Here is a 26,542-nt window from a genome sequence, read left to right as displayed (position 1 = left end):
CTCTCTCTTCCTCTTAATCAGTGTTGCAATCTCCCTCAAGAACCAAGCTTCCTTATTCCTATTTACTTTGCCTTTAATCCTGACAGGAACATACAAACTCTGCACTCTCAAAATTTCTCCTTTGAAGGCTTCCCACTTTCCATTTACATCCTTACCAGAGAACAGCCTGTGCCAATCCACACTTCGCAGATCCCTTTTCATTTCATCAAATTTGGCCTTTTTGCAGTTCAGAACTTCAACCCGAGGACCAGATCTATCCTTATCCACGATCAGGTTGAAACTAATGGCATTGTGATCACTGGATCCAAAGTGTTCCCTCACACTCACATCCACCACCTGCCCTAACTCATTTCCCAACAGGAGATCCAGTATCGCATCCTCTCTAGTTGGCACCTCTATATACTGATGTAGAAAATTCTCCTGAACACATTTAACAAATTCTACCCTGTCTAAACCTTTAACAGTATGCAAGTCCCAATCTATATGGAAAATTAAAATCCCCGACTATCACAACTTTCTGTTTCCTGCGGTTGTCAGCTATCTCTCTGCTGATTTGCTCCTCCAATTCTCGCTGACTATTGGGTGGTCTATGATACAACCCCATTAATGTGGTCATACCTTTCCTGTTTCTCAGCTCCACCCATAGGGCCTCTGTAGACAAGCTCCCTAATCTATCCTGCCTGAGCACAGCTGTAACATTTTCCCTGACCAACAACGCCACCCCCCCCCACCTTTTATCCCTCTGCCTCTATCATGCCTGAAACATTGGAACCCTGGAACATTGAGCTGCCAGTCCGGCCCCTCCTGTAGCCAAGTTTCACTAATGGCTGTAATGTCATATTTCCACGTGTCAATCCATGCCTTCAGCTCATCTGTCTTCCCCACAATATTCCTGGCATTGAAACAGACACACCTCAAAAGATTATTTCCACTACACTCAACCCTTCTATTTGTGATTTGGCTTGAACTAACCTGTCTTTTTACCCCCCTTATCTCAGTGTCAGAGTCAAACACCAAACTCTAACTTCCTACCTCTCAATCTCCAATTACTCTACCCAACTTCACAACAACATTTTCACACTTATTCCAAATTTCTCCAACCTTGGGTTAAAATTTCTGCAGTTAATTGCTTCTCACAAATCTGCCATTATAAATCAACATAGACATGAGTTTCGGGGTGATTTAAAATCAGATGAACTGTCTGCTGAAATAGCTAACTTTTCTTCAGACCCTAAACAGAATTTGGCGTGTAGGTACATCACTACATGCAATTTGAAAAAAAAGACTCTAACAACATTAAATTAATTTCCAGTGCTTGATTTACTTCTATAATCTGTAATTCAAATCTACAACTAAAACTCCTAAATTGTTAAGACAGTCAAATTGCCTTTAGGCAGATATTAATTGGTTACATTTTAACTTTTACTGATTCTATAGCAGAACAGTTGCTTAGTCAAAGTATTTAAGAGTAAGGTGCTTCTCCTCCCCATTCCTCGAGTTACGCCTTCTCGGCTTAGCCTTCGTGACTTAACACCATGGCCCGTGGGCCTGTTGACTTCTATCACGCTCACTTTTTTTGTTACAAAAACCTGGAGTGTCCTCCTGTCACTTTTTCACTCCCCTTGTCTGGTGCCCTTTACTTTAGGTTTGGATTTCACTCTTTAAATCAGCTACAACTGGTTCATAACGGCACCCAGCTGTGAGTGTGATTGAGAACATACTTTCCAAATCAAGATGTTGTGACGTTTTTTCCAGCTGGAGCAAATCCCATCTTCATCGTCAGACTGTTGCGGGGATGTCACAATGTTTTTCTTGTTATGTTTAAAATTATCATTCCCCTCAAGTAGCCAGACAAAGTCATGGAGTGGTTTCAAGATGATTTATTAAAAACTAGAGCTATAGGACTCTGACTTAAGTCTTTCAGACCTGTCAGAGTGCAATGTTCAGAAATACACAAGAAATTATAATTCAAATTTGATTACGAGTAATTAGTATATACAAGTAAAAATCTGGGAGCTATCTCTATCTATTTGCATGTGTTGATTAAGGTTACATCATCTATAAAGTACAGTTTTTAAAACCAAATCAATCACTTTACACCTGTGTCTGTGTGGGTTTCCCCCAGGTGCTCTGGTTTCCTTCCACACTCCAAAGATGTGTGGGTTAGGTTGCTTGGCCATGCTAAATTGCCCCTTCGTGTCAGGGGGATTAGTAGAGTAAATACGTAGGGTTACAGGGATAGAGCCTGGGTGGGATTGTTGTCGCTGCAGTCTCGTTGGGCTGAATGGGCTCCTTCTGCACTGTAGATTCTATGATTCTGCTTCCTTAATTATAATGTCCAGTTGTCCTAGGGTTTTTAATTGCATCAGTTAGGTATTGTTTTCAATTATTTTTAAACATCCCAGCTGTGTCTGAATGTTAGAATACAAATCAACCTTCCCTTTTCAACTGTCTGGTTTAATGGCCTCTCCCAGCATAAGACATGAACATCCCACACTATCGTATCAAAGAACAAAGAAAATTACAGCACAGGAACAGGCCCTTTGGCCCTCCAAGCCTACATCGACCATGCTGCCCAACTGAACTAAAACCCCCCTATCCTTCTGGGGACCATATCCGTCTATTCCCATCCTATTCATGTACTTGTCAAGTCACCCCTTAAGTCACTACTGTATCTGCTTCCACTACCTCCCCCGGCAATGAGTTCTAGGCACCCACCACTCTGTGTAAAACAAAAAAATTGCCTCTTAGGTCTCCTTTAAACCTTGCCCTTCGCAACTTAAACCTATGACCCCTAGTAATTGACTCTTCCACCCTGGGGAAAAAACTTCTGACTATCCACTCTCATAATCTTGTAGGCATAATATCCTCTCATAATCTTGTAGACTTCTTTCAGGCCTCCCCTCAACCTCCGTCGTTCCGGTGAGAACAAACTAACTTTCTCCAACCTCTCCTTATAGCTAATGCAACATCCTGGTAAACCTTTTCTGTAGCCCCTCCAAAGCCTACACATCCTTCTGGTAGCGTGGCGACTATCTCTCTCCTTTTCTTATTTGAAGGTCAGGTGATTGGAACTAGCTGCTTACTACCCAGCAATTAAACATTGTGCAAGTTTCTTAGTCTGTCTCTGTTAACCTTTTCACTTAGTTATTAATATGGCTACTATTCTCCATAATTATTATTATGGGTATTATTCCCCCTGTTCTACTGTCGTGAGAAAAGCTGGTATGAGCAAATTGTCTGCAATTTTGCGGCAAATTGTGCGGAGGGTGTGGAGAGTCTGCAGAAGGATCTAGATAGGCTGGGCGAGTGAGCCAGGAACTGGCAAATGGAATTTAATGTTGGCAAGTGTGAAGTTGTCCACTTTGGTAGGAATAATGGTAGGAAGGACTATTACTTACATGGCGAACAACTGCAGCGTGCGACGGTGCAGAGGGACCTCGGGGTCCTTGTGCATGAGTCGCAAAAACCCAGCCTGCAGGTGCAGCAGGTGGTCAGGAAGGCGAATGGGATGCTGGCCTTCATAGCAAGGGGGATTGAATATAAAAGTAGGGAGGTCTTGCTGCAACTGTACAGGGCACTGGTGAGGCCGCAGCTGGAGTACTGTGTGCAGTTTTGGTCGCCGCACTTACGCAAGGATATTTTGGCCTTGGAGGGAGTGCAGAGGAGGTTTACTAGGCTGATACCAGAGTTGAGGGGGTTGAACTATGAGGAGAGGCTGAATAAACTAGGCTTGTACTCGTTAGAGTTTAGAAGAATGAGGGGAGATCTCATTGAGACATATAAGATGATGAATGGGATGGATAGGATAGAGGTGGAGAGGCTCTTCCCGCTCAGAAAGGACAGTAGGACTAGAGGGCACGGCCTCAAGATAAAGGGGGGTCGGTTTAGAACGGAGTTGAGGAGGAACTTCTTCACTCAAAGGGTGGTGAATCTCTGGAATTCTCTGCCTGTTGAAGCGGTGGAGGCTGCCTCGCTAAATATATTTAAGACGTGGGTTGATGGGTTTTTGATAAGCGAGGGGATTAAGGGTTATGGGGAGAGGGCAGGAATGTGGAATTGAGACACGACAGATCAGCCATGATCTTATTGAATGGCGGGGCAGGCTCGAGGGGCTAGATGGCCTACTCCTGCTCCTATTTCTTATGTTCTTAATTTTATTTGTTTCTACAAAAGTATTGTTAGCGCAAGTGGGCGAAACGACCACTATGGACTCAGTGAAGTTCAATAACGGCACAGCTTTATTTTCTTTTACGTTGACGGAGAAGCGCAGTCAGGACATACAATCGGACTGTCCCGAAAGCGCTCTGCTCGTCCCTTGCAGCAGGCTATAGTTATACCTGAACTTCAGTGCAGTATGCGATTCAAATGCTAATACTTTATTTACAGTATTCGAGCTTAGCCATCCTGTCTCGATGTTTTCAACTGTTGAGGAAATTGTTTTAAGTGTGTGTTAATTGTTTTGTCTGGTTATTAATAGTCTAGAATCTCTGGGGTTTGAAACATAGGTGTGTCATTGACCTCAAAAGAGGTTTTGAGGGGCCAGGAATGTCTCCTTAACTGTGCTAATTTTAGGGGTCTCCATGCGTTGTTTGACTATTTTAGAAGTGCTTATTTTGATGGGGTGGAGATTTAATTCCTGTAGGTGCCATTCTGTCCAGCTTCCCTTATGTGCTAGCCCTCATTTGCATTCTAAAAGCATGCTCTTGCCTACTGATCAGTGTCTGTTACTTTGTGATTTTAGTGGAGGGCTCTGAGGATAGCTTTAGTTTGCTTCCATTTTGTGTGCCCAATTTCATAAAATCTGTTGTCCGATAACAGTTCCCTCCTGTCGGTCGGGAGCGGGCTTGTTCTGCCTCCCTCAGACCGATTTTCTTAACAAATTTTATGTCTGGTGCTCCTTGCATTTGCACGCTGCAGTCGTATAGTTTAGGGGAGCCCCGGGTTTGTCAAATTAGGTGTATGCGGGAGAAGTCTTCCCGATTTGTTAATTGTCCCATATTGCCAATCATTCTGATTAGTTCCCTCCTAGTTTTGATTTTCTTGCACTGGCGGTATGTATAGCACATTATGACCCCCCCAGGATATTGCCAGTATGTGTTGGATGGCAACCAGTATGTGCGAGATTATCCGGATCCAGGGGTGAATGTCTACACTTAGACCCCAGTCTCACACCCTCTGAACCCATGTTTGGCTCTGTAAGGCTGACTCTGTGTCATGCTCTAGGGTTTTGATATGTGATTGTAACTAGTGGTATAATCGAACAGAGTGGCCCACTTTGAGACGGAGCTCTCTCAGTACTTCTGCTAAGTGTGGGATGGGAGCCTGTTCTGGCTCTCAGTAATATTTGAGGTCGTCTCTCAATGGGTTTGTGGCATTAAGTGTCAGGGTCTGTCTACTTCAGATGTTGGTGATGTGGACCTGGCCAATAGTGATCGGTCTGCGACGGGTGAAGCAGAAGTTTGGGCTGGGGATCGGGCACATCAGCCTGTTGTATACAAAGGATGTTCTTGTTGTGGCTACACAATATCTGCCTCATCCTCCATATCCTGCCCGGGCAAAGTGTGGATCTGTGGGTGTAATTTCTAGGGTACAGCCCTGCGTTCTATTAAACCTGCACTCAGCTGCCTCTCCTTGTCTCAGTGGGTGAGGGCAAATGGTTATCTCTCCTTTGTTTGCATCCCGAGAGGGCAGTACTGAACATCACGCCATGCCTTGAGATGGCCGTGACTTTGGTTATATGGTAGCAGAGGGAGGTATTGCCTCTGACAACACCAATGTTTTCAATCTGGAAGATAGGGAATGGTCCCGAGTCTGGTGTAACTATCGGAGTCAACAGGACCATCCCTACTCCCGTACTCTCGCTAACCTCGCAGTCGGGGATCACTGGATATACCTGTGTCATTCCTTTCAAGGTTTGGTTATCCAGCACCCTCTTCTGATCTGCGAGTTGTGCTAGATGGGTGCTGTCAATCCAATCGGGCACCTCCCCTCTGTGTACCTGGTCCAAATTATGTCTTAATTGACCTATCATCCACTGACCGTACGCATGGCACAGCTGTTCCTGTTGTACCCGGGCAGTGTTTTCTCTCTCTGTATCTGTAAGGCGGTTAATGGTACGGGCGTGTGTTTCTAATATTGTGATTCCGCCTAGTTGAGTATGGGCACCCCTCTCCCCTAAAAGAGCCTGCTCGGCTTGTTGGGCTAGTGACCATTGCAGGATATCTTTCATCACTCCCCTTAACTGTTCTATCTTATTATTGAGTCCCTGGATGTCAATTCAGTTAACCATGCTGGATCCAGTGTTTATCCCTGTGAGGATGTTATTGACTATACCACTTTTGCTCCTGTGTGTGTGTGTGTGTGTGTGTGTGTGTGTGTGTGTGTGTGTGTGTGTGTTGTCTCCATAGTGTGTTGCTCCCATCGCATCGATTGCATCATCAATACTGATTATTTTTTCAGCTCCTCACTCAAACTTGATCATCTTATAACTTCTGGTATATTATTTATGTCTTTGTGATGATAGGAGCAAAGGACAAGTTTAGTTCCTCAGCCATTTCTTTGTTCCCCATTATGTGGCCTACATTCGTTTTTGTCAATCTTTTCCTTACATATCTATACCTACTGACTTTTATAGTCAGTTTTCAGCTTCCCACCTTACTTTCATACTCTATTTTTCCCTTTCCTTAGTCCTCCTTTGCTGAATTTTAAACTGCTCCCAATGTACTAATTGTACCACAACCATTGGCTGTTCACCCTCCCCCTTCAAAATTGGCGTGCAACTGCTCTGAGACATCCTTGACCCTAGCACCAGGGAGGCAGCGTACCATCCTGGAATCTCATTTGCGGCCATCTATCCCTCTTGCAATTGAATCCCCTATAACCATTGCATTCTTACACTTTTTACTCCTACCCTGTGCAGCAGAACCAACTATGGCGCAACTAATTTGGCTGTTGCTCTTTCTCTCGAGAATCTATTCCCCTAAGTAGTATCCAAAATGGCATATCAGTTATATGCCAAAACTCCAAGCCATACCATGGCTTGGAGCTTTCCTGTCTTGATTTTCCCCCTGTTGAATTAAACTTTTGGAAGATGTTTGAGACCAGATTATATCCAATTCTCTCGGGCCCTTCTTTCCTGCTCCTCATCACTACTGAATATAACGCTTACAGTGTCCACAGGGGATTTCTACACTGCTTGCCTCACCCTCTTGCTGTTCCTGGTGGCCACCCATTCCCTTCTTGCCAGGAGAATCTTAGCCTGCACTGTGATTACCTCTCTCTACATACTATCCGTGATGCTCTCCGCCTCTCAGATGATCCACAGTGTCCCCAGCTGCCACTGCAGCTCCACAACATGAGCTTCTAGGAGTTGCAGCTGGAGACATTTCCTGCACACATGCTGACCCTAGACACTGCCTCCCATGTGGTGCACGAAGAGAATACCATGGCTTGGAGCTTTCCTGTCCTGATTTTCCCCCTTTGAATTAAACTTTTGGAAGATGCTTGAGACCAGATTATATCCAATTCTCTCGGGCCCTTCTTTCCTGCTCCTCATTACTACTGAATATAACGCTTACAAACTATAAACCACAAAATTGACCTCTGAAACTGTAAGTGAGAAAATTGTTTAATACTTAGCTGATCTTATTCACTACATACCAATCAGCACTTTTCCTTGTGACATCTGCTATCGCAGCAGGGTAAGATTATAAAGTTAGAAACCTAGGAGAAAACCAGAAAAAGGCTCTTCTTTCCCCTTTGCAGCATATTAAAGTTAAAGTTTACTTATTAATCACAAGTAGGCTTACGTTAACATTGCATTAACATTATTGTGAAAACCCCTAGTCACCACGCTTGTTTGGGTACACAGAGAATTTAGCATGACCGATTCACCGAATCTGCACATCTTTGGACTCTGGGAGGAAATGGGAGCACCCAGAGGAAACCCATGCAGACACAGGAAGAACGTGCAAACTCCACACAAACGGGGGGCGGGGAGAGACCCAAGCCAGAAATCGAACCCGGGTCCCGGGCACTGAGGCCAGTGTGCCACTGTGAATTCCCACTCAGTTCCAAATTCCTTATAGCCCCACATTTTCGATGCAGTCTCTTCCATAATTTGTGCGCTAGCTACGCAAGTAACTTAACTGTATTATTCACCACCCATACTACCATTTCCAATCCCGTTTGGTTCTGAGTCGCCTCCTGCAAATAATATTTTCTCCACCGTACCATCCCCAGTCACCTCCAACTGTTCTTTCAAAACTCCACCTAGCCTTTGTGCCTTAAAAGAACACAGAAAAAGCAGTTGGCCATTTAGTGCCTGGCATCTGTTTCACCACATAGTGTGATTATGGCTGATCTTTGGCCAAGTTCACTATTCTTTGCTTAAAATGTCTTTTTAATATGTTTTCAGATGGCCAGTTGAGATGTAGTGGAATGGCTCCACACTATTTCCACTTAGTTGAAGTTGGAAATATGTCCAACGGTGGATGTGGTGTTTTTAGATTTCCAAAAGCGTTTGATAAGGTGCCTCACAAAAGGTTGCTACAGAAGGTGAGGATGCAGGGAGTTGGGGGTAAGGTGTTAGCGTGGATAGAGCATTGGCTGTCTAATAGGAAGCAAAGAGTTGGTATCAGCGGGTGCTATTCTGGTTGGCGGTTGGTGACTAGTGGAATGCCGCAGGGATCGGTGCTGGGGCCTCAACTATTTGCCATTTATATAGATGGAGGAGGGGGCTGAGTGTAGGGTGACGAAATTTGCTGATGACACGAAGATGATTGGAAAAGCAAATTGCGTGGAGGGTGTGGAAAGTCTGCAGACGGATCTGGATAGGCTGAGTGAGTGGGCGAGGACCTGGCAACTGGAGTACAATGTTAGCAAGTGTGAGGTTATCCACTTTGGCAGAAATAATAGTAGGAGGGATTATTATTTAAAAGGCAAAAAGCTGCAACATGCTACGGTGCAGGGGGACCTGGGGGTCCTTGTGCACAAGTCACAAAAACCCAGTCTGCAGGTGCAGCAGGTGATCAAGAAGGCTAATGGAATGTTGGCCTTTATAGCGAGGGGGATAGAATATAAAAGTCTTGCTGCAACTGAACAGGGCACTGGTGAGGCCACAGCTGGAGTACTGTATGCAGTTTTGGTCGCCGCACTTGCAGAAGGATATTTTGGCCTTGGAGGGAGTGCAGAGGAGGTTCACTAGGCTGATACCAGAGATGAGGGCGTTGGACTATGAAGAGAGACTAAATAGACTGGATCTGTACTCGTTGGAGTTTAGAAGGATGAGGGGGGATCTTATAGAGACGTATAAGATAATGAAGGGGATGGATAGGGTAGAGGTAGAGAGATTCTTCCCACTTAGAAAGGATAGCAGGACTAGAGGACACAGCCTCAAGATAAGGGGGGGGAGTTGCAGTTTAGACCAGAGTTGAGGAGGAACTTCGCTCAAAGGGTGGTGAATCTCTGGAATTCTCTGCCCGTTGAAGTGGTGGAGGCTACCTCGCTAAATATATTCAAGTCATGGGTAGATAGGTTTCTGATAGACAAGGGAATTAAGGGTTATGGGGAGAAAGCAGGAAAGTGGAACTGATCCACTTCAGATCAGCCATGATCTTATTGGATGGCGGGGCAGGCTCGAAGGGCTAGATGGCCTACTCCTGCTCCTATTTCTTATGTTCTTATGTCCCCCCTGCCCTGCCCCCACCAATTTCCTGCAAAGTGTGCAATGGGCCCCCTGGCAGTACCAAGGTGCCAGGCTGGCACTGCCCAAGGGACACCCCACCTTTTCCTCTGACCTCCATGGTGGGGGGGGGGCTTTAATGGTCTCCAGTTCTACTGGTGAGGACAATGCAACTGTTCCCCGTTGTAGTGGACCAGGTGTTTTCCTTGCCGGAGAGAACCTTTTCTAATGTGGTCACGAAGGCAATTGAGTCCCCGGCTTGCCAGACACGCTAATGAGACATTGATTGTGCCAGATATTGCGAGAGCTGAGAAATCGGGGGCACAAACCTGATTTGTCAGCTCTCTTGCAATTTTATTAGCTCACCCTGCTCATCAATGCTGCTTCACAGCTCCAGGGTCCTGGGTTCAATTCCCGGCTCGGGTCACTGTCTGTGTGGAGTTTGCACATTCTCCTCATGTCTGCACGGGTTTCCTCTGGGTGCTCCGGTTTCCTCCCACAGTCCAAAGATGTGCCAGTTAGGTTGATTGGCCATGCTAAGAAATTGCCTCTTAGTGTCCAGGAATACGTAGGTTAGAGGGATTAGTGGGTATGATATTGGGGTAGGGCCTGGGTGGGATTGTGGTTGGTGCAGACTCGATGAGCTGAAGGGCCTCTTTCTGCACTGTAGGGTTCTATGATGGTTCTGTGATTCAATGGGTGGGACGAGCTGCTATTATGCTTGCTGTCACATGACCTGACTGTACAAGCTAGCCAGTTATCAAACATGGTCATAACGAGTTCAGTTCAGGTCTTTTGTTTAAACTGAATGGATTAAACATTATCAGGACAGCCCTCTTCACAGCCAAGGTTCATTGTCCCAAATGATTGAATTCAATGACTTTAACCACCTAAATACATGAAGGGGAATAGTAGGGCTCATTGGAAACCCGGGGGGGGGGGGGGGGGGGGGTGGATGCAATTTGCGTACAAAGCAGGACATTGGAAAGGTGTTAAATGAATCCTTCTCATCTGTCTTCACTCAGGAGAAGGACATAGGCATAGAATTCAGGAAAGGGGACTGTTTGGAGCTTGAGCAGTTTGACAGGGGAAGTGAGGATCTATTGGCGGGCTTTGATGGGTAAAAATCGACAAATAACCAGGCCCGGATGAATTACATCCCAGGCTGCTGTGGGAGACAAGGCAGGAAATTACAGCAGGTCTGACACAATTTGTTAATTCCTTAAGGCCATGGGGAAAGTGGAGAGGACTGGAGGAGGCTAATGTGGTTCCATTTTTTGAAGAGGGTGGTAGCTATGAAGCAGGGAAGCACAGACCAGAGAGTCTCACATCAGTGGTAGGGAAACCATTGAAGAAAATTCTGAAGGAGAGAATTAATCTCAACTTGAAAAGGCATAGGTTGATTAGGGCTAGACAGAGTGGCATTGTCAGAGGAAGGTCACGCTTAACAAATTTGCTAGAATTTTACAAAAACATGATTGAGTGGATGAGCAAAGTGCAGTTAGTCAGATGTTTACAGAATGGAAACAGGCTGTTCGGCCCAGCTTGTCTATGCTGCTCTTTTTAGAAACTGGTCCCAATTGCCCACATCTGGTCTATATCCCTCTATACCCATCTAATTGTCAAAACGCTTTTAAAAAACAGAATTTTACCTGCCTTCACTATTACCTCTGGCAGCTTGTTCCAGACACTCACCATCCTCTGTGTGAAAAAATTGCTCCTCTGGACCCGTTTGTATCTCTCCCCTCTCACCTTAAATGTATGCCCTCTAGTTTTAGACTCCCCTTTGGGAAAAGATATTGATCTGCACCCCTCATTATTTTATAGACCTCTATAAGATTGCTCCTCAGCCTTTTATGTGCCAGAGGAAAAAGTTCCAGTCTATCAAGCCTCTCCTGATAACTCAAGCCGTCAAGTCCCAATAGCATCCTAGTAAATTACTTCTGTGCTCTTTATAATTTAATAACATCCTTTCTATAATAGGGTGACCAGAACTGTACACGGTATTCCGACTGTGGCCTTACAAATGTGTTGTACAACTTCAACAAGATGTCCCAACTCCTCGATTCAACATCCTGACCAATGAAACTAAGCATGCTGAATGCCTTTTTCATCTCTGTCCACCTGTAACTCCATTTTCAAAGAACTATGAACATGTACTCCTAGATCTCTTTATTCTGTAATTCTCCCCAATGCCATTAACTGGGTAAGTCCTGCTCTGATTCAATCTACCAAAATGCATCACCTTACATTTATCTAAATTAAACTCCATCTGCCTTTTGTTAGTCCATTGATCCCGTTGCAATCTAAGATAACCTTCTTCGCTGTCCACTATGCCACCAATCTTGGTGTCATCTGCAAACTCACTAACAATGCCTCCTAAATTCTCATCCAAATCATTAATATGAATGACAAATGACAGTAGACCCAGCATTGATCTTTGAGGCACACCGCTGGTCACAGGCCTCCAGTTTGAAAAACAATCCTCTACAACCACCCTCTGGCTTCTGTCATCAAGCCAATTTTCTATCCATTTCGCTACCTCACCCTGGATCCCATGAGATTTAACCTTATGCAACAACCTGCCATGTGTTACGTTGTCAAAAGTCTTGCTAAAGTCCATGTAGACAACATCAATTGCACTGCCCTCATCTACCTTCTTGGTTACCCCTTCAAAAAACTCAAGCAAATTTGTAAGACATGATTTTCCACTCACAAAGCCATGCATTTGAGTTGATGCATTTTGTATGGATTTTAGCAAAGCCTTTGACAAGGACCCACATTGGAGACTGCTTGACAAGGTTGAAGTACATGAAATTCAGGAAACCTTGGCGAGATGAATCTGAAACTAGCTTAGTAATAGGGTTGTGGTAGAAGGTTGTTTGAGTGTCTGGAGGCTGGTGTCCAGTGGCGGACCACAAGGTAAATTTAAGTTTATATATTAGTCGCAAGTAGGCTTTCATTAACATTGCAATGAAGTTACTGTGAAAAGTGCTGTGTCCTTTTTTTATTGTTTGTTATATATATAAATGATATAAATGAGAATGGGGGGGGAATGATATGTCAATTTGCAAATGACACAGACTGATGCAGTGGTTAGTAGTGAAGAAGCTATAGGTTACAGGACAATATAAGTGGATTGGTCAAATGGCAGAGCATTGGCAGATAATATCTAACCGTGATAAGTGCTAGGTGATGCACTTTGGAACAAGGGAATATTTAATGGCAGGACATTAGGAAGCTCAGAAGATCATAGGGAACTTATTCACAGACACCTTGAACTGGCAGAGCAGGTGAACCGGATAGTTAAGGCATATAGGACACTTCTTTTTGTCAGTTGTGGTATAGAAAGGTTCTGAATTAGGTAAGTTTGCACATTCTCCCTGTGTCTGCATGGGTTTCCTCCCACAGTCCAAAGGATGTGCAGATTAGGTGGATTGGCCATGCTAAATTGCTCCTAGCGTCAAGGGCATTAGCTAAGATAAATGCATGGGGTTATGGGAATAAGGCCTGGATGGGATTGTGGTCAGTGCAGATTCGATGGGCCAAGTGTCCTACGAAAGCAAAGTTTTGTAAAATAAAGCAGGATTCTGAGAACAGCTTCTTGTGGGGAAATGTACAGAAGAACAATGTGGGACATTTAAAAAAGAAATGGGGAGGGTACAGGTTCAACATTTTCCCTCTAGTGTGGTAGGAAGGAATGACAAGGCCAGAGACACCATGGATGATGTGGAAATGTTGATGTTGGACTGGGGTAAGCACAGTAAGAAGTCTCACAACACCAGGTTAAAGTCCAACAGGTTTATTTGGTAGCAAAGCCACAAGCTTTTGGAGCACTGACCCTTCATGAGGTGAGCAGGAGTTGTGTTCACAAACATAGCTTATATAGACACAATCTCAATTTAGAAGATAATGGTTGGAATTTACAGGTAATCAAGTCTTAAAGGTACAGACATTTTGAGTGGAGAGAGGGTTAAGCACAAGTTCAAGAGATGTACTGTCTCCAGCCAGGACAGTTAGTGAGATTTTGCAAGCCCAGGCAGGTTGTGGGGGTTACAGATAGTGTGACATGAACCCAAGATCCCAGTTGAGGCTGTCCTTGTGTGCGGAACTTGGCTATCAGTTTCTGCTCAGCGACATTGTGCTGTTGTGTGTCGTGAAGGCCGCCTTAGAGAACACTTACCCAAAGATCAGAAGCTGAATGCCCGTGACTGCTGAAGTGTTCCCCAACAGGAAGAGAACACTCCTGCCTGGTGATTGTCGAGCGGTGTTGATTCATCCGTTGTCGTAGCATCTGCATGGTTTCCCCAATGTACCATGACTTGGGACATCCTTTCCTGCAGCGTAGCAAGTAAACAACGTTGGCCAAGTTGCAAGAGTATGTACCGTGTACCTGGTGGATGGTATTCTCACATGAGATGATAGCATCCATGTCAATGATCCGGCATGTATCGCAGAGGTTGCTGCGGCAGGGTTGTGTGGTGTCGTAGTCACTGTTCTCCTGAAGGCTGGGTAGTTTGCTACGGACGATGGTCTGTTTGAGATTGTGTGCGGTTGTTTGAAGGCAAGAAGGGGGAGTGTGGGGATGGCCTTGGCAAGATGTTCGCCTTTATCATTGACATGTTGAAAGCTCTGGAGAAGATGTCGTAGCTTCTCCCCTCTGGGGAATATTGGACGAATACTGTCTGCCGTGTCTCGTGTTTGTCTTCTGAGGAGGTCGGTGAGGTTTTTCGCTGTGGCGTGTCGGAACAGTCGATCAATGAGTTGAGCACCATATCCTGTTCTTATGAGGGCCTCTTCCAGCATCTGGAGGTGTCTGTTGTGAACCTCCTCATTTTTGTGCAGAACCTGTGTATATGGAGGGCTTGTCCGTGGGGGATGGCTTCTTTAATGTGTTTAGGGTGGAAGCTGGAAAAGTGGTGCATCCTGAGGTTCTCTGTGGGCTTGCGGTACAATGAAGTGCTGAGGTGACTGTCCTTGATTCCGGAGAGTAGTCCATGGTGAGTCTGATGGTAGGATGGAACTTGTTGATGTCATCATATAGTTGTGTCAGTGATTGTTCACCATGACTCCAAAGGAAGAAAATGTCATTGCTGTATCTAGTGTATAACATCTCAGGACTCAGTTTCAACCTATAACACAGACTACGCTGGGAGACTTTGCCATTGCACCTCTCTCACACTCCTCAACCACCTTAAAAACCAGCTCTACTGCAAATGCTGCATCCTGGGGACAAAGATAGAGTCCATATTCTCATCTTGGGCTCAGGACGCAGACCAGCTGCAAAACACTGCAAAGCAGACGAGACAAAGGAACTATGCTATCTACATGCACATCAATAACAGGAAACTTGAGAAACTTGGCATCACCACCAGCAGCAACCAAGCCTCCCACAGTAGAAAACAGTACCACTGCAGTGACATCCATTGTCAACTTGTCGGACTACACACTTCAACCAGATGAAATCGAAGTTTTCAGCTGAGGGCTCAATTTCTGCCCTGCCACCAAAATGGACCCCATCAGTCTTGCGGCAGACACAGTAGAATTCATCAGGCCAGTGAGGCTGCGGGAGTTCTTCTACAAACACAATGAGACAGCCAGTGAACCGGAACAGCCAACAGAGAGATCCGTGGTGCAGCAACCGAAGCGGAAAGAGTCGAATTGGACTCCTCCGGAAGGCTGCTGTCCTCGACTCGACATGTTTGCCCAAGCCATCAGGAGGTGCGTCAATACCAGGTTCATCAACCGCACTCAAGACAGTCCCGAACATCACCCAAGCACAATGCAATGCCATCTGCACTTTCAAGACCAACTGCAACATTATCTGTTGGTTTGATGACAAAGGAGGGGGCAGTGTCATATTAAACAGAACAGATTACTGCAAAGAAGTGTACTGACAACTGAACAATGCAGAACACTACAGACAGTTACCCGCAGATCTGACCAAAGAACACAGCCATCAACTCAACAGACTGATCAAGACATTTTGATCTGGACCTTCAGAGCACCCTCCGTGCTCTCATCCCACGTACTTCCTGCATTGGAGATCTCTACTGGCTCCCGAAGATACACAAAGCAAACACACTCGGCCGTCCCATCGTATCGGGCAATGGGACCCTGTGCGAGAACCTCTGGCTATGTCGAGGGCATCGTGAAACCCATTGTACTAAGAACCCCCAACGTTTGTCGCGACACTACGGACTTTCTACAGAAACTCAACAGACGTGGAGCAGTTGAACCAGGAGCACCCCTCGTCGTGATGGATATCTCGGCACTCTATACCAGCATCCCCCATGACGGTGGCATTGCTGCAACTGCCTCAGTACTCAATGCTGACAACAGGTGATCTCCAGATGCAACTTTACAACTCGTTTGCTTTATCCTGGACTCACAACGTTGTCACCTTCAACAACCAATTCTTCATCCAGGCACACGGAACAGACATGAGGACTAAATTCGCATCTCAATATGCCAACATCTTTATGCACAGGTTTGATCAAGACTTCTTCACTGCACAGGACCTTCAACCAGTGCTATACACTAGATACATCGATGACGTTTTCTTCCTTTGGGCTCATGATGAACAATCATTGAAACAACTATATGATGACTTCAAAAAGTTCCATCCCACCATCAGACTCCCCATGGACTACTTTCTGGAATCGGTTGCATTCTTGGACACACGCATCTCCATTAAGGATGGTCACCTCAGCACTTCACTGTACCTCAAGCCCATGGATAACCTCACGATGCTCCACTTCTCCAGCTTCTATCCTAAACATGTTAAAGAAGCCATCCCTTGCGGACAACCCCTCCATATACTCAGGATCTGCTCAGATAGGAGGATCGCAATAGATATCTCCAGACGCTGAAAGATGCCCTCATAAGAACAGGATATGACGCTCGACTCATCGATCAACAGTTCCGACATGCCACCGTGAAACACCGCACCAAATTCCTCAGAAGACAAACGCAGGACATGGCAGACAAAGCACCCTTCGTCGTGCAGTATTTCCCTAGAGTGGAGAAGCTACAACATCTTCTCTGTAGCCTTCGACATGTCATCGATTGAAGATGAACAACTCGCCAAGGCCATCCCCACGCTCCCACTTCTTGCCTTCAAACAACCACACAACCTCGAACAGACCACTGTCCACAGCAAACTACCCAACTTTCAACTACCCAACAGTGACCATGACACCACACAATCCTGCCACAGCAACCTCTGCAAGACATACCAGATCATCGTCACAGATGCCATCATCTTCTGTGAGAACACCATCCACCAGGTACATGATACAAAATCTTGCAACTCGACCAATGTTGTCTACCCAATACGCTGCAGGAAAGGATGTCCCGAGGCATGATACGTTGGGGAGACCGTGCAGACGCTACGACGACAGATGAATGAACACTGCTCGACAACCACCAAGCAAGAGCGTTCTCTTCCTGTTGGGGAACACTTCAGTGGTCATGGGCATTCGGCCTCTGATCTTCGGGTGAGCTTTCTCCAAGGCGGCCTTCACATCACACGACAATGCAGAATCACTGAGCAGAAACTGATAGCCAAGTTCCGCACACATGAGGACGGCCTCAACCGGGATCTTGGGTTCATGTCTCACTACCTGTAAGCCCCATGACTTGCCTGGGCTTGCAAAATCTCAAAAACTGTCCTGGCTGGAGACCATACGCATCTCTTTTAACCCCTGTGCTTAATCCTCTCTCATTGTCTGTACCTTTTTAAGACTTCTTTATCTGTAAAGATTCACATTCCAACCATTATCATGTAAATTGAATTTGTGTCTATATGTGCCCTGTTTGTGAATACAACTCCCACTCACCTGACGAAGGGGCAGTGCTCTGAAAGCTTTGCTACCAAATAAATCCGTAGAACTTTAACCTGGTGTTGTGAGACTTCTTGCTGTGCTGACCAGAGATGTTCAGGATACAATGAGATGGAAAAGAAAGGCTTTGAACAAGTACAAAAGGGAGTACAAGTACAATCAGTGGAGGCATTACTGAAATATGGAAAGTGCAGGATGAAGTTTAGGAAACCAATTAGGAAAGCAAAGCAGAGATATGAGAATGCTCTGGCTAGTAATGGGAAGGAAAATCCCAAGATATTCTCTAAGTATATCAATGATAAGAGGATAAGCAGGGAAAGAGTAGGAGCCAAAGGACATTGGTACAGTGTTGAGCGAATACTTTGTGTCCATCTTCACTCCAGAATAAGGATGAAGGTATAGAATTCAAGGAGAGAGACAGCGAGGTTCTTGAGCAAATTGACATGGTGACTGACAAGGTATTGGAGGCGTTGGCAGACTTAAAAGAAAGAAAAGTACGGCATAAGAATAAGCCCTTCAGCCCTCCAAGCCTGTGTCGATCATGATGTTTTGACCAAACTGGGGGAAAAAACCTTCTGCCCTTATTCAGTCCATAACCCTCTATTCCCTCCCTATTTGTGTATCCACCGAGATGCCTCGTAAATGTTGCTATTGTTCTTGCTTCCACCACCTCTGCTGGCAGCGCGTTCCAGGCATCCACTACTTCCTGCGTAGAAACTTTCCCTGCACGTCTCCCTTAAACTTACCCCTTCTCACCTTGAACCTGTGCCCACTTGTAGTTGAGACTTCCATCCTATGAAAAAGCCTCTGACTATCCACCCTGTATATGCCTCTGGTAATTTTATAGAATTCTGTCATGTCTCCCATCAGCCTCTGTCTTTCCATTGAAAACTATCCTAGTTTATTCAACCTCTCCTCTTGGTCAAGATCCTCGAGACCAGACAACATCCTGGTGAATCTCCTTTGTGCTCTCTCCAAAGCTTCCAAGTCCTTCTGGTAGTGCTGTGACCAGAACTGCATGCAATACTCCAAATGAAGCTATAAGAGGAATTTTCCGAGGTGTCCTTGTGGGGAATCTTGAACTCAGTTGACCTCACTCGACCAATATAAAGACCATAAAAGACAGCATGTATTTAAAGAATGAAGGAAAATTTATTGCTAATGCATGCATCAGGAGAGAAGTGCTGACTATCCTCTCTGACGTAACAGTACGTGTGTGAGGAAGATATATTCTTTCTGAACGCTTTATCTCCCACCTGGCTTGTCAACTGATACTGGAGGGTCCAATTAGAATGTTATACATTTACTACCTGAGCCAATAGTGCTCCACCTGTCAGCAAGATCAGGAACTCATTAGTCTACTGCACCCAAAAATTCCTCCCTCATTACTAAGAAACCTAACTAGGTAAATCAGGTAGCGAAAGTTTATTCTCTGACACCTGCAAATTTTAATTAATAAAGGGAGTCAGTTTTCTTGCCTATGTGTGGGGTATGATTAGTAAGTTCACGGATGACACGAAGATTGGCTGGGCGGTTAACAGTGAGGTCTTAGGCTACAAGAAGATATAATCTGGATTGTTAAATGGACAGATAAACGGTAGGTGGAACGTAACCCTGCAAAATGTAAGCTGATACACTTTGGAAGGACTAATTTGACAAGAAGGTATTCATAGATCATAGAATCCCTACACTACAGAAGGAGGCCATTTGGACTATTGAACCTGTACTGACCACGATCTCATCCGGGCCCTATTCCCGTAACCCCACACATTTACCCTGTTGATCCCCGTGACATGAATGTCAATTTAGCATGTCTAATCCACCTAAATTGCACATCTTTGGACTGTGGGAGGAAACTGGAGCACGAGGAGGAAACCCACGCAGATACAAGGAGAAAGCGCAAACTCCACACAGACAGTGACCCGAGGTCAGAATTGAACCTGGGGACCTGGTGCTGTGAGGCAGCAATGCTAACCACTGTGCCACCGTGCTGCCCACAATGAACAGCATGACACTAGGCAGTTTTGTGGAACAGAGACCTTGGTGTGTTTATCCATACGCCTGTGAAACAGAAGGGCATGTTAGATGGTGAAAAAGGCATATGGCACTTAACTTCATCAATCAAGGTATAGATTACAAAAGCACGGAAGTCATGTTAGAGTTGTATAAAACTTTGGTGAGGCCACAGGTATAGTACTATATGCAGTTCAGGTCACAACACTATAAGAATGGTGTGATTGCGCTGGAGAGATGCACATTTAAATTATGAAGAGAGGTTGGATAGGCTTGGGTTGTTTTTGTTGGAGCAAAAAAGACTAAGGGGTGACCTGATCGAGGTGTACAAAATTATGAAGGGGGTGGACAGAGCGGATAAGGAGCAGCTGTTCCCCTTAGTTGAACAGTTAGTCATGAAAGGACATAGTTTCCAGGTGACAGACAGGAGGTTAAGGGGGGATGTGAGGAAAAACATTTTTAACTAGAGGTTGGTGACTGTCTGATTACCAACTGCCTGGGAGGGTGATGGAGGCATGTTGCCTCATATCCTTCAATGTACCTTGGCACATCATAACTTTCAAGGCTGTGGGCCAAGTGTTGGTAAATGGGATTATTTAGGTAGGTTAAGTGTTTCTCGTGTCAGTGCAGATTCAATGGGCTGAAGGGCCTCTTCTGCACTGTGAAATTTTGAGAGAGAAGGTCTGATTGAAATATATAAAGTTCAATGGCTGGATAGTCTAGATGCAGAATGGGTGTTTTCCCTGGTTGAGGGAGTATAGAACTAAGGAACACAGTCTCAGGATACAAGGTTGACCATTTAGGACTGAAATGAGGAAAAGGTTCTTTACTCAAAGATTAGAGAACCTGTGGCAATCTCTGCCACAGAAGGCTATGAAGGCCAAGTCACTGAAAGTATTCAAGAAAGAGATTGATAAATTTTTAGATTTTAATGGCATCACGGGGTATGAAGAGAAAGCAAGAATATAGTACTGAGATCAAGGACCAGCCATGATCATATTGAATGGTGGAGCAGGCTCAAAGGGCCAAATGGCCGACTCTTGCTCCTAATTTCTATGTTGCACTCCACAAACTGTCTCATTCGTGAAACTCTTACTTAATGCAATCCAAAGCAGCAGTCCCTAATTCACAAAACTTCAACTTAAGTCTCTAATGCAGCTCAAAGCAGTATTATAGTGCAGATCGCAAAATGGAAGATGGTCAGTTTTAATGATCTGTGATGCAAGCTTCTGAAAACCAGTTGAAGCTAGTTACCTAATTAACTAACTATTTGCAGCTCCAAGCAACTCGTGAATTACTAGTTGAAATTAAAAAAGCCTATTTTTTAACAAGTTAAAGTTGGACTAAGCTCAACTTCTCCCAACCCAAAGAGCAACTTTTGGTTAATTACTAAATTAAAGAAAAGAATAGACTTTAGATAGAAAATCACCATTAAATAAATTAACCCTTAAAACTCCCTCACTCCCCAACCTCCAATTTATGCACTATAATGCACACATGCATGAGTCTGCATTCCAGTGCAGACTCATGCATTTCTTTGTTATGGTTAAAGATCTGAACTATGATCCTGGTGAATAAGAGAAGGGAAGTGTCATTTTATGATCATTATGTAAGTAGAGCTGCTGCATACAAGTGTGAACTACATGATGAGCAAGCTCGTCACTGGATTTAAGAGCCTTGCACGTTGTTGAGGGAGAAAAGCATTGTAACTAACACACCTGGTCATCTCATCTGCTTTTAGATCCCGATCAGAAAAAGTCCCAGGAGAAAAAGGATGCACGACGGATGTCTTTCCAGAAGCCCAAAGGGACCATTGAATACATGGTGAGTGTGGGCAAGATCAAGAACTGGCTAGATCCTAAGGGCCTACCCTCAGATTATTTTATAATTAGGCAGATCCATTTAATTGCTGAGAGAACACATCTTTTAAGCTCCCTTGTCGCCCCAAAAAGCAATCACTCCTTAGCCTGAATTGCAAATACTGTTGCCATGCAATTGCCCTGCAATTCCCAATACTTGGAGAAAGTGCTTTTCCTCTCTGTACTGCTCTTGAAATCTCCCTATAGTAAATTGCTGACGGTTTAGGTGATGATTGGAAGCAGTGTGTGAATTTCAGATGGCAGATGAGATCAAAGGTTCCCTCTCCCTAACTTTGTCTTTTTTTATTAAACAATCTATAAATGATTGTACCAGTTAATATTTCAAAAATATTATGCCGGTTGCAATTTTGAATAAAGCCTTCAATGGAAATTTACAGCCTGGTAAACCTGTACAATTTAGTTCTATCCATTCTTTGCATATTGGAACAACCTATCTCTAATGGCTTTGTTTTTTTTTAGGAAATATTTTATAACCACACAGAAGTATTACAACAGTTGCAATTAATATTGTTAATGGAATTTTGTTAAGGAGTAACTTCAACACTATTTTTCAATAGTATTAAAGTTGCAAATTTGAGTGGCTTGATACTCCAAGCAGTTTATTTCTTTTAAATGCCTTTTTTTAATATCTTGCTGGGTGAGGGAGAGATGTTTTCTGGGTCTCATGAATGGGGGGGGTTTCTGAAAAGGCCCTTTTCCCATTGGTATTGGAAACACCACTGTGTTTTTCTTTTAATGATGCTTCATTTTAATTTCATATGGCTCTTCAGAACTGTTTCTCCCTCCACAGATGTTGCTTACGTGCTGGTTGTTTTTTAAAATCATAGAACCTTTTGGTGCAGAAAGAGACCATTCGGCCCATTTAGTCTGCACTGACCACAATCCCGCCCAGGCCCTATCCCCATAACTCCATGCCCTAGCTAGTCCCACTGACACTAAGGGGCAATTTAGCATGGCCAATCCACCTAACCCACATATCTTTGGACTGTGGGAGGAAACCAGAGCACCTGGAGGAAACTCACAAAGACATGGAGTGAATGTGCAAACAACTGGTGGGAAAGGGAGTGGGAACCCGAGCAGTAGGTCAACAGAAGAAATAACTGAGGGAGAGCCACAGGCTAAGGCCAATAAGATTAAGAGGAAGAGCAGGCAGGAAGTAGTTGTTGAACACAGCATTTGTTTCAATGCGAGGAGTATGACAGATGAACATAAAGCTTGGCTTTGTATTTGGAACTATGATGTTGGTATTACAGAGACTTGGTTAAAAGAGGGACATGATTGGCAGCTAAACATTCCAGGATTTAGATGATTCAGGCAGGATAGAGGGGCATGGAAAAGGGGTGGGGGAGCTGTATTACTGGTTAAGGAGAATATCACAGCTGTGCTGAGGGAGGACACCTTAGAGGGCTCAGGCAGTGAGGCAAAATGGGTAGAGCTCAGGAAAAGGAAGGGTGCAGTCACAATGTTGGGTGTTTATTACAGGCTTCCCAACAGCCAGCAGGAGATAGAGGAGCAGATATGCAGACAAATTTTGGAAAGATGAAAAGCACTGGGTTATTGTGGTAGGTGATTTTAAATTTCCCTATACTGACTGGGACTCACTCAGTGCTGGGACTTGGATGGGGCAGAATTTGTAAGGAGCATCCAGGAGCGTTCCTTGAAACAGTGTATAAATAGCCCAACTCAGGAAGGAGCCATATTAGACCTGGTATTAGGGAATGAGCCCAGCCAGGTAATCAAATAGGACAGCATTTCAGGAACAGTGTTCATAATTCCATAAGTTTTAAGGTGCTTGTGGATCAGGACAAGAGTGGCCTTCAGGCGAAGGTGTTAAATTGAGGGAAGACTAACTACAACAACATTAGGCCGAACCTGGAGAGTGTAGACTGGGGGAGGCTGTTTGAGGTTAAATCGACATTTGACATGTGGGAGTCTTTCAGAATGTCAGTTGATTGGAATTCAAGACTGGCATGTACCTGTGAGGATGAAGGATAAATGTGGCAAGTATCGGGAACCTTGGGTAACAAGGGATATGATGAGCCTTGTCAGAAAGAAAAAGGAAGCATTCATGAGGTCTAAAAGGCTTCGGACAGATGAAGCCCTTGAAGAATATAAAGAATTTAGGAAGGAACTTTGAAGGAGTTAGGATGGACTAAAAGAGGTCATAAAAGTCCTTGGCAAACAGGAATTAAGGAAAATCTTAAGGCATTTTATACACATGTAAAGAGCAAGAAGGTAGCCAGGCAAAGGGTTGGTCCACTCAAGGATAGTGGAGGGAATCTGTGCATGGAACTAGAGGAAATGGGCAAGATGCTAAATGAATACTTTGTCTCAGTATTCACCAAAGAGAGGGACTTCATGGATGAGGAGCTTAGGGTCGGGTGTGTAGGTATTCTGGGTCATGTCGATATCAAAAAGGAGGAGCATCTTAAAAATCATTAAAGTAGATAAGTCCCCAGGGCCTGATGAGATCTACCCCAGAATACTGAGGGAGGCAAGGGCGGAAACTGCTGGGCCTTTGACAGAAATCTCTGTATTCTTATTGGCTTAGCTACAGGTGAAGTTCCAGAGGGCTGGAACAGAGTCAGTGTTGTTCCATTGTTTAAGAAGGGCAGCAGGGATAAACCAGGAAATTATAGGCCGGTCAATGATAGGGAAATTATTGGAAAAGATTCTTAGGGACAGCATTTACTCACATTTGGAAGCAAATGGACTTATTAGTGATAGGCAGTATGGTTTTGTGAAGGGGAGTTCATGCCTCACTGACTTGATCGAATTTTTCGAGGAAGTGGTGAAGATGATAGATTTTGATTTGATTTATTACTGTCACGTGTATTACTATACAGTGAGAAGTATTGTTTCTTGTGCGCAATACAGACAAAACATAGCATTCATAGAGAAGGAAATGAGAATGTAGTGCAGACTGTAGTGTTACAGTTGTAGCTAAAGTGTAGAAAAAGATCAACTTAACGCAAGATAAGTCCATTCAAAAGTCTGACGGCAGCACGGAAGAAGCTGTTCTTGAACTAGTTGGTATGTGACCTCAGACTTTTGTATCTTTTTCCCAAAGGAAGAGGTGGAAGAATGTCTGGGGTGCGTGGGGTTCTAATTATGCTGGCTGCTTTGCCGAGGCAGCGGGAAGTGTAGACAGAGTCAATGATTTGGAGGCTGGTTTGCGTGATGGATTGGGCTACATTCATGACCTTTTGTAGATCTTTGCGCTCTTGGGCAGAGCAGGAGCCTTACCAAGCTGTGATACAACGAGAATGAATGCTTTCTATAGTGCACCTGTAAAAGTTGTGAGTCGTAGCTAACATGCCAAATTTCCTTAATTTTCTGAGAAAGTCGAGGCGTTAGTGAGCTTTCTCAACTATAGTGTCGGCATGGGGTCGGAAATCAGGAGAGGAGGGAAAGGCAGTGGATGTTGTACACATGGACTTCAGTGAAGCCCTTGGCAAGATTCCTGATGGTAGACCGGTATGAGAGGTGAAGTCACATGGGATCAGAGGAGAGCTGACAAGATGGATACGGAATGGGTTTGGCCATAGAAGACAGAGGGTAGCAATAGAGGGGTACTTTTCTCAATGGAAGGCAGTGTTCCACGGGGATCAGTTCTAGGACCTCTGTTGTTCATAGTATATATAAATGATTTGGAGGGAAATGTAGCTGGTCTGATTAGTAAGTTCACAGATGACACAAAAATCGGTGAAATTGTGGATAGTGAAGAGGATTGTCAGAAGATACAGCAAGATATACACCAGTTGGAGACTTCGACAGAGAAATGGCAGATGGAATTTGATCAGGCCAGGTGTGAGAAGGTCGAATGCATGTAGGAATTATACAGTAAATGATAGAATCGTTAGGAGTATTGACAGGCAGGGAGATCTGGGTGCACATGTCCAGCAATTGCTGAAAGTGGCAATGCAGGAGAATAAGATAGTCAAGAAGGCATACGGCATGCTTGCCTTCATCATTCGGGGCATTGAGTACAAAAATTGGCAGGTCATGCTGTAGCTGTACATAACCTTAGTTAGGCCTCATTTAGAATGTTGTGTACAATTTTGGTTGCCACACTATCATAAGGATGTGGATGCTTTGGAGAGGGTACAGAAGAGGAGATCCACGCAGACACAGGAAAATGTGCAAACTCCACACAGACAGTGACCCAAGCCGGGAATCGAACCCAGATCCCTGGAGCTGTGAAACCATGAAGCTGTGGCGCTGTGAAGCAGCAGTGCTGACCACCGTGCTACCGTGCCATCTATTTTATAACGCTTAGCATTTTTACAATTTTACAGAAATACAGCACGGGAACAGGCCCTGCAGCCCTCCAAGCTTGCACCAACTGTTCTGCCTGTCTGAACTAAAATTCCCTACCCTTCCGGGGACCATGTCCCTCTATTCCTATCCTATTCATTTGTTTGTCCAGAAGCCTTTAAAAGTCACTTTCGTACCTCTCCCGCAGCAAATTCCAGACACCCACCACCCTCTGTAAAAAAAAAACTTGCCTCAAACATCTCCTTTTAAATTTTGCCCCTCGCACCTTAAACTTATGCCCCTCATAATTGACTCTTCCACCCTGGGAAAAAGCTTCTGACTATCCACTCTGTCCATGCCTCTCATAATCTTGTAGACTTCTATAAGGTCACCCCTCAACCTCTGTTCCAGTGGGAACAAATCAAGTTTCTCCAACCTGTCATAACTAATGCCCTCCATACCAGGCAACATCCTGATAAATCTTTTCTGTACCCTCTCCAATGCTTCTACATCCTTCTGGTAGCGTGGCGACCAGAATTGAACACTATATTCCAAGTGCAACCTAATCGAGACTCTATAAAGCTGCAACGTGACTTGCCAATTTTTAAACTCAATGCACCGGCCAATGAAGGCAAGCATGCCGTATGCCTTCTTGACTGTTTCCTCCACCTGTGTTGCCACTTGCAGTGACCAGTGTACCTGTACATCAAATCTCTCTGCCTATCAATGCTCTTAAGGGTTCTGCCATTTACTGTATAACCAACAACAGTGCACAGCAAATGTTAAAGGGGCTGAGCAGCATGCTGACTTTTATTTAACTGGCTGTACTGATGCAGCAAAGGATTTATTATTCCATTTCAGCT

The 26,542-nt window shown here is 44.6% G+C and overlaps 1 protein-coding gene across 5 annotated transcripts in view; it reads left to right on the top strand.

The window, feature by feature from the left end:
• The window catches only part of oxr1a (oxidation resistance 1a), a 588,813-nt gene that overhangs the window by 258,959 nt on the left and 303,312 nt on the right, over positions 1-26,542 (top strand). For all 5 annotated transcript variants that reach the window (XM_080193724.1, XM_080193727.1, XM_080193723.1 and 2 more), the window contains one exon: positions 21,284-21,366. In XM_080193724.1, coding sequence (XP_080049850.1) covers positions 21,284-21,366 — 83 coding nt within the window. The remainder of the gene's footprint in view (positions 1-21,283; positions 21,367-26,542) is intronic.

The sequence above is a fragment of the Carcharhinus amblyrhynchos genome, chromosome 8 (assembly GCF_965287045.1).
Source record: "Carcharhinus amblyrhynchos chromosome 8, sCarAmb.v2.hapA, whole genome shotgun sequence".
Classification (NCBI taxonomy): Eukaryota; Metazoa; Chordata; class Chondrichthyes; order Carcharhiniformes; family Carcharhinidae; genus Carcharhinus; species Carcharhinus amblyrhynchos.
This window is presented reverse-complemented; position numbering and strand designations above follow the sequence as displayed.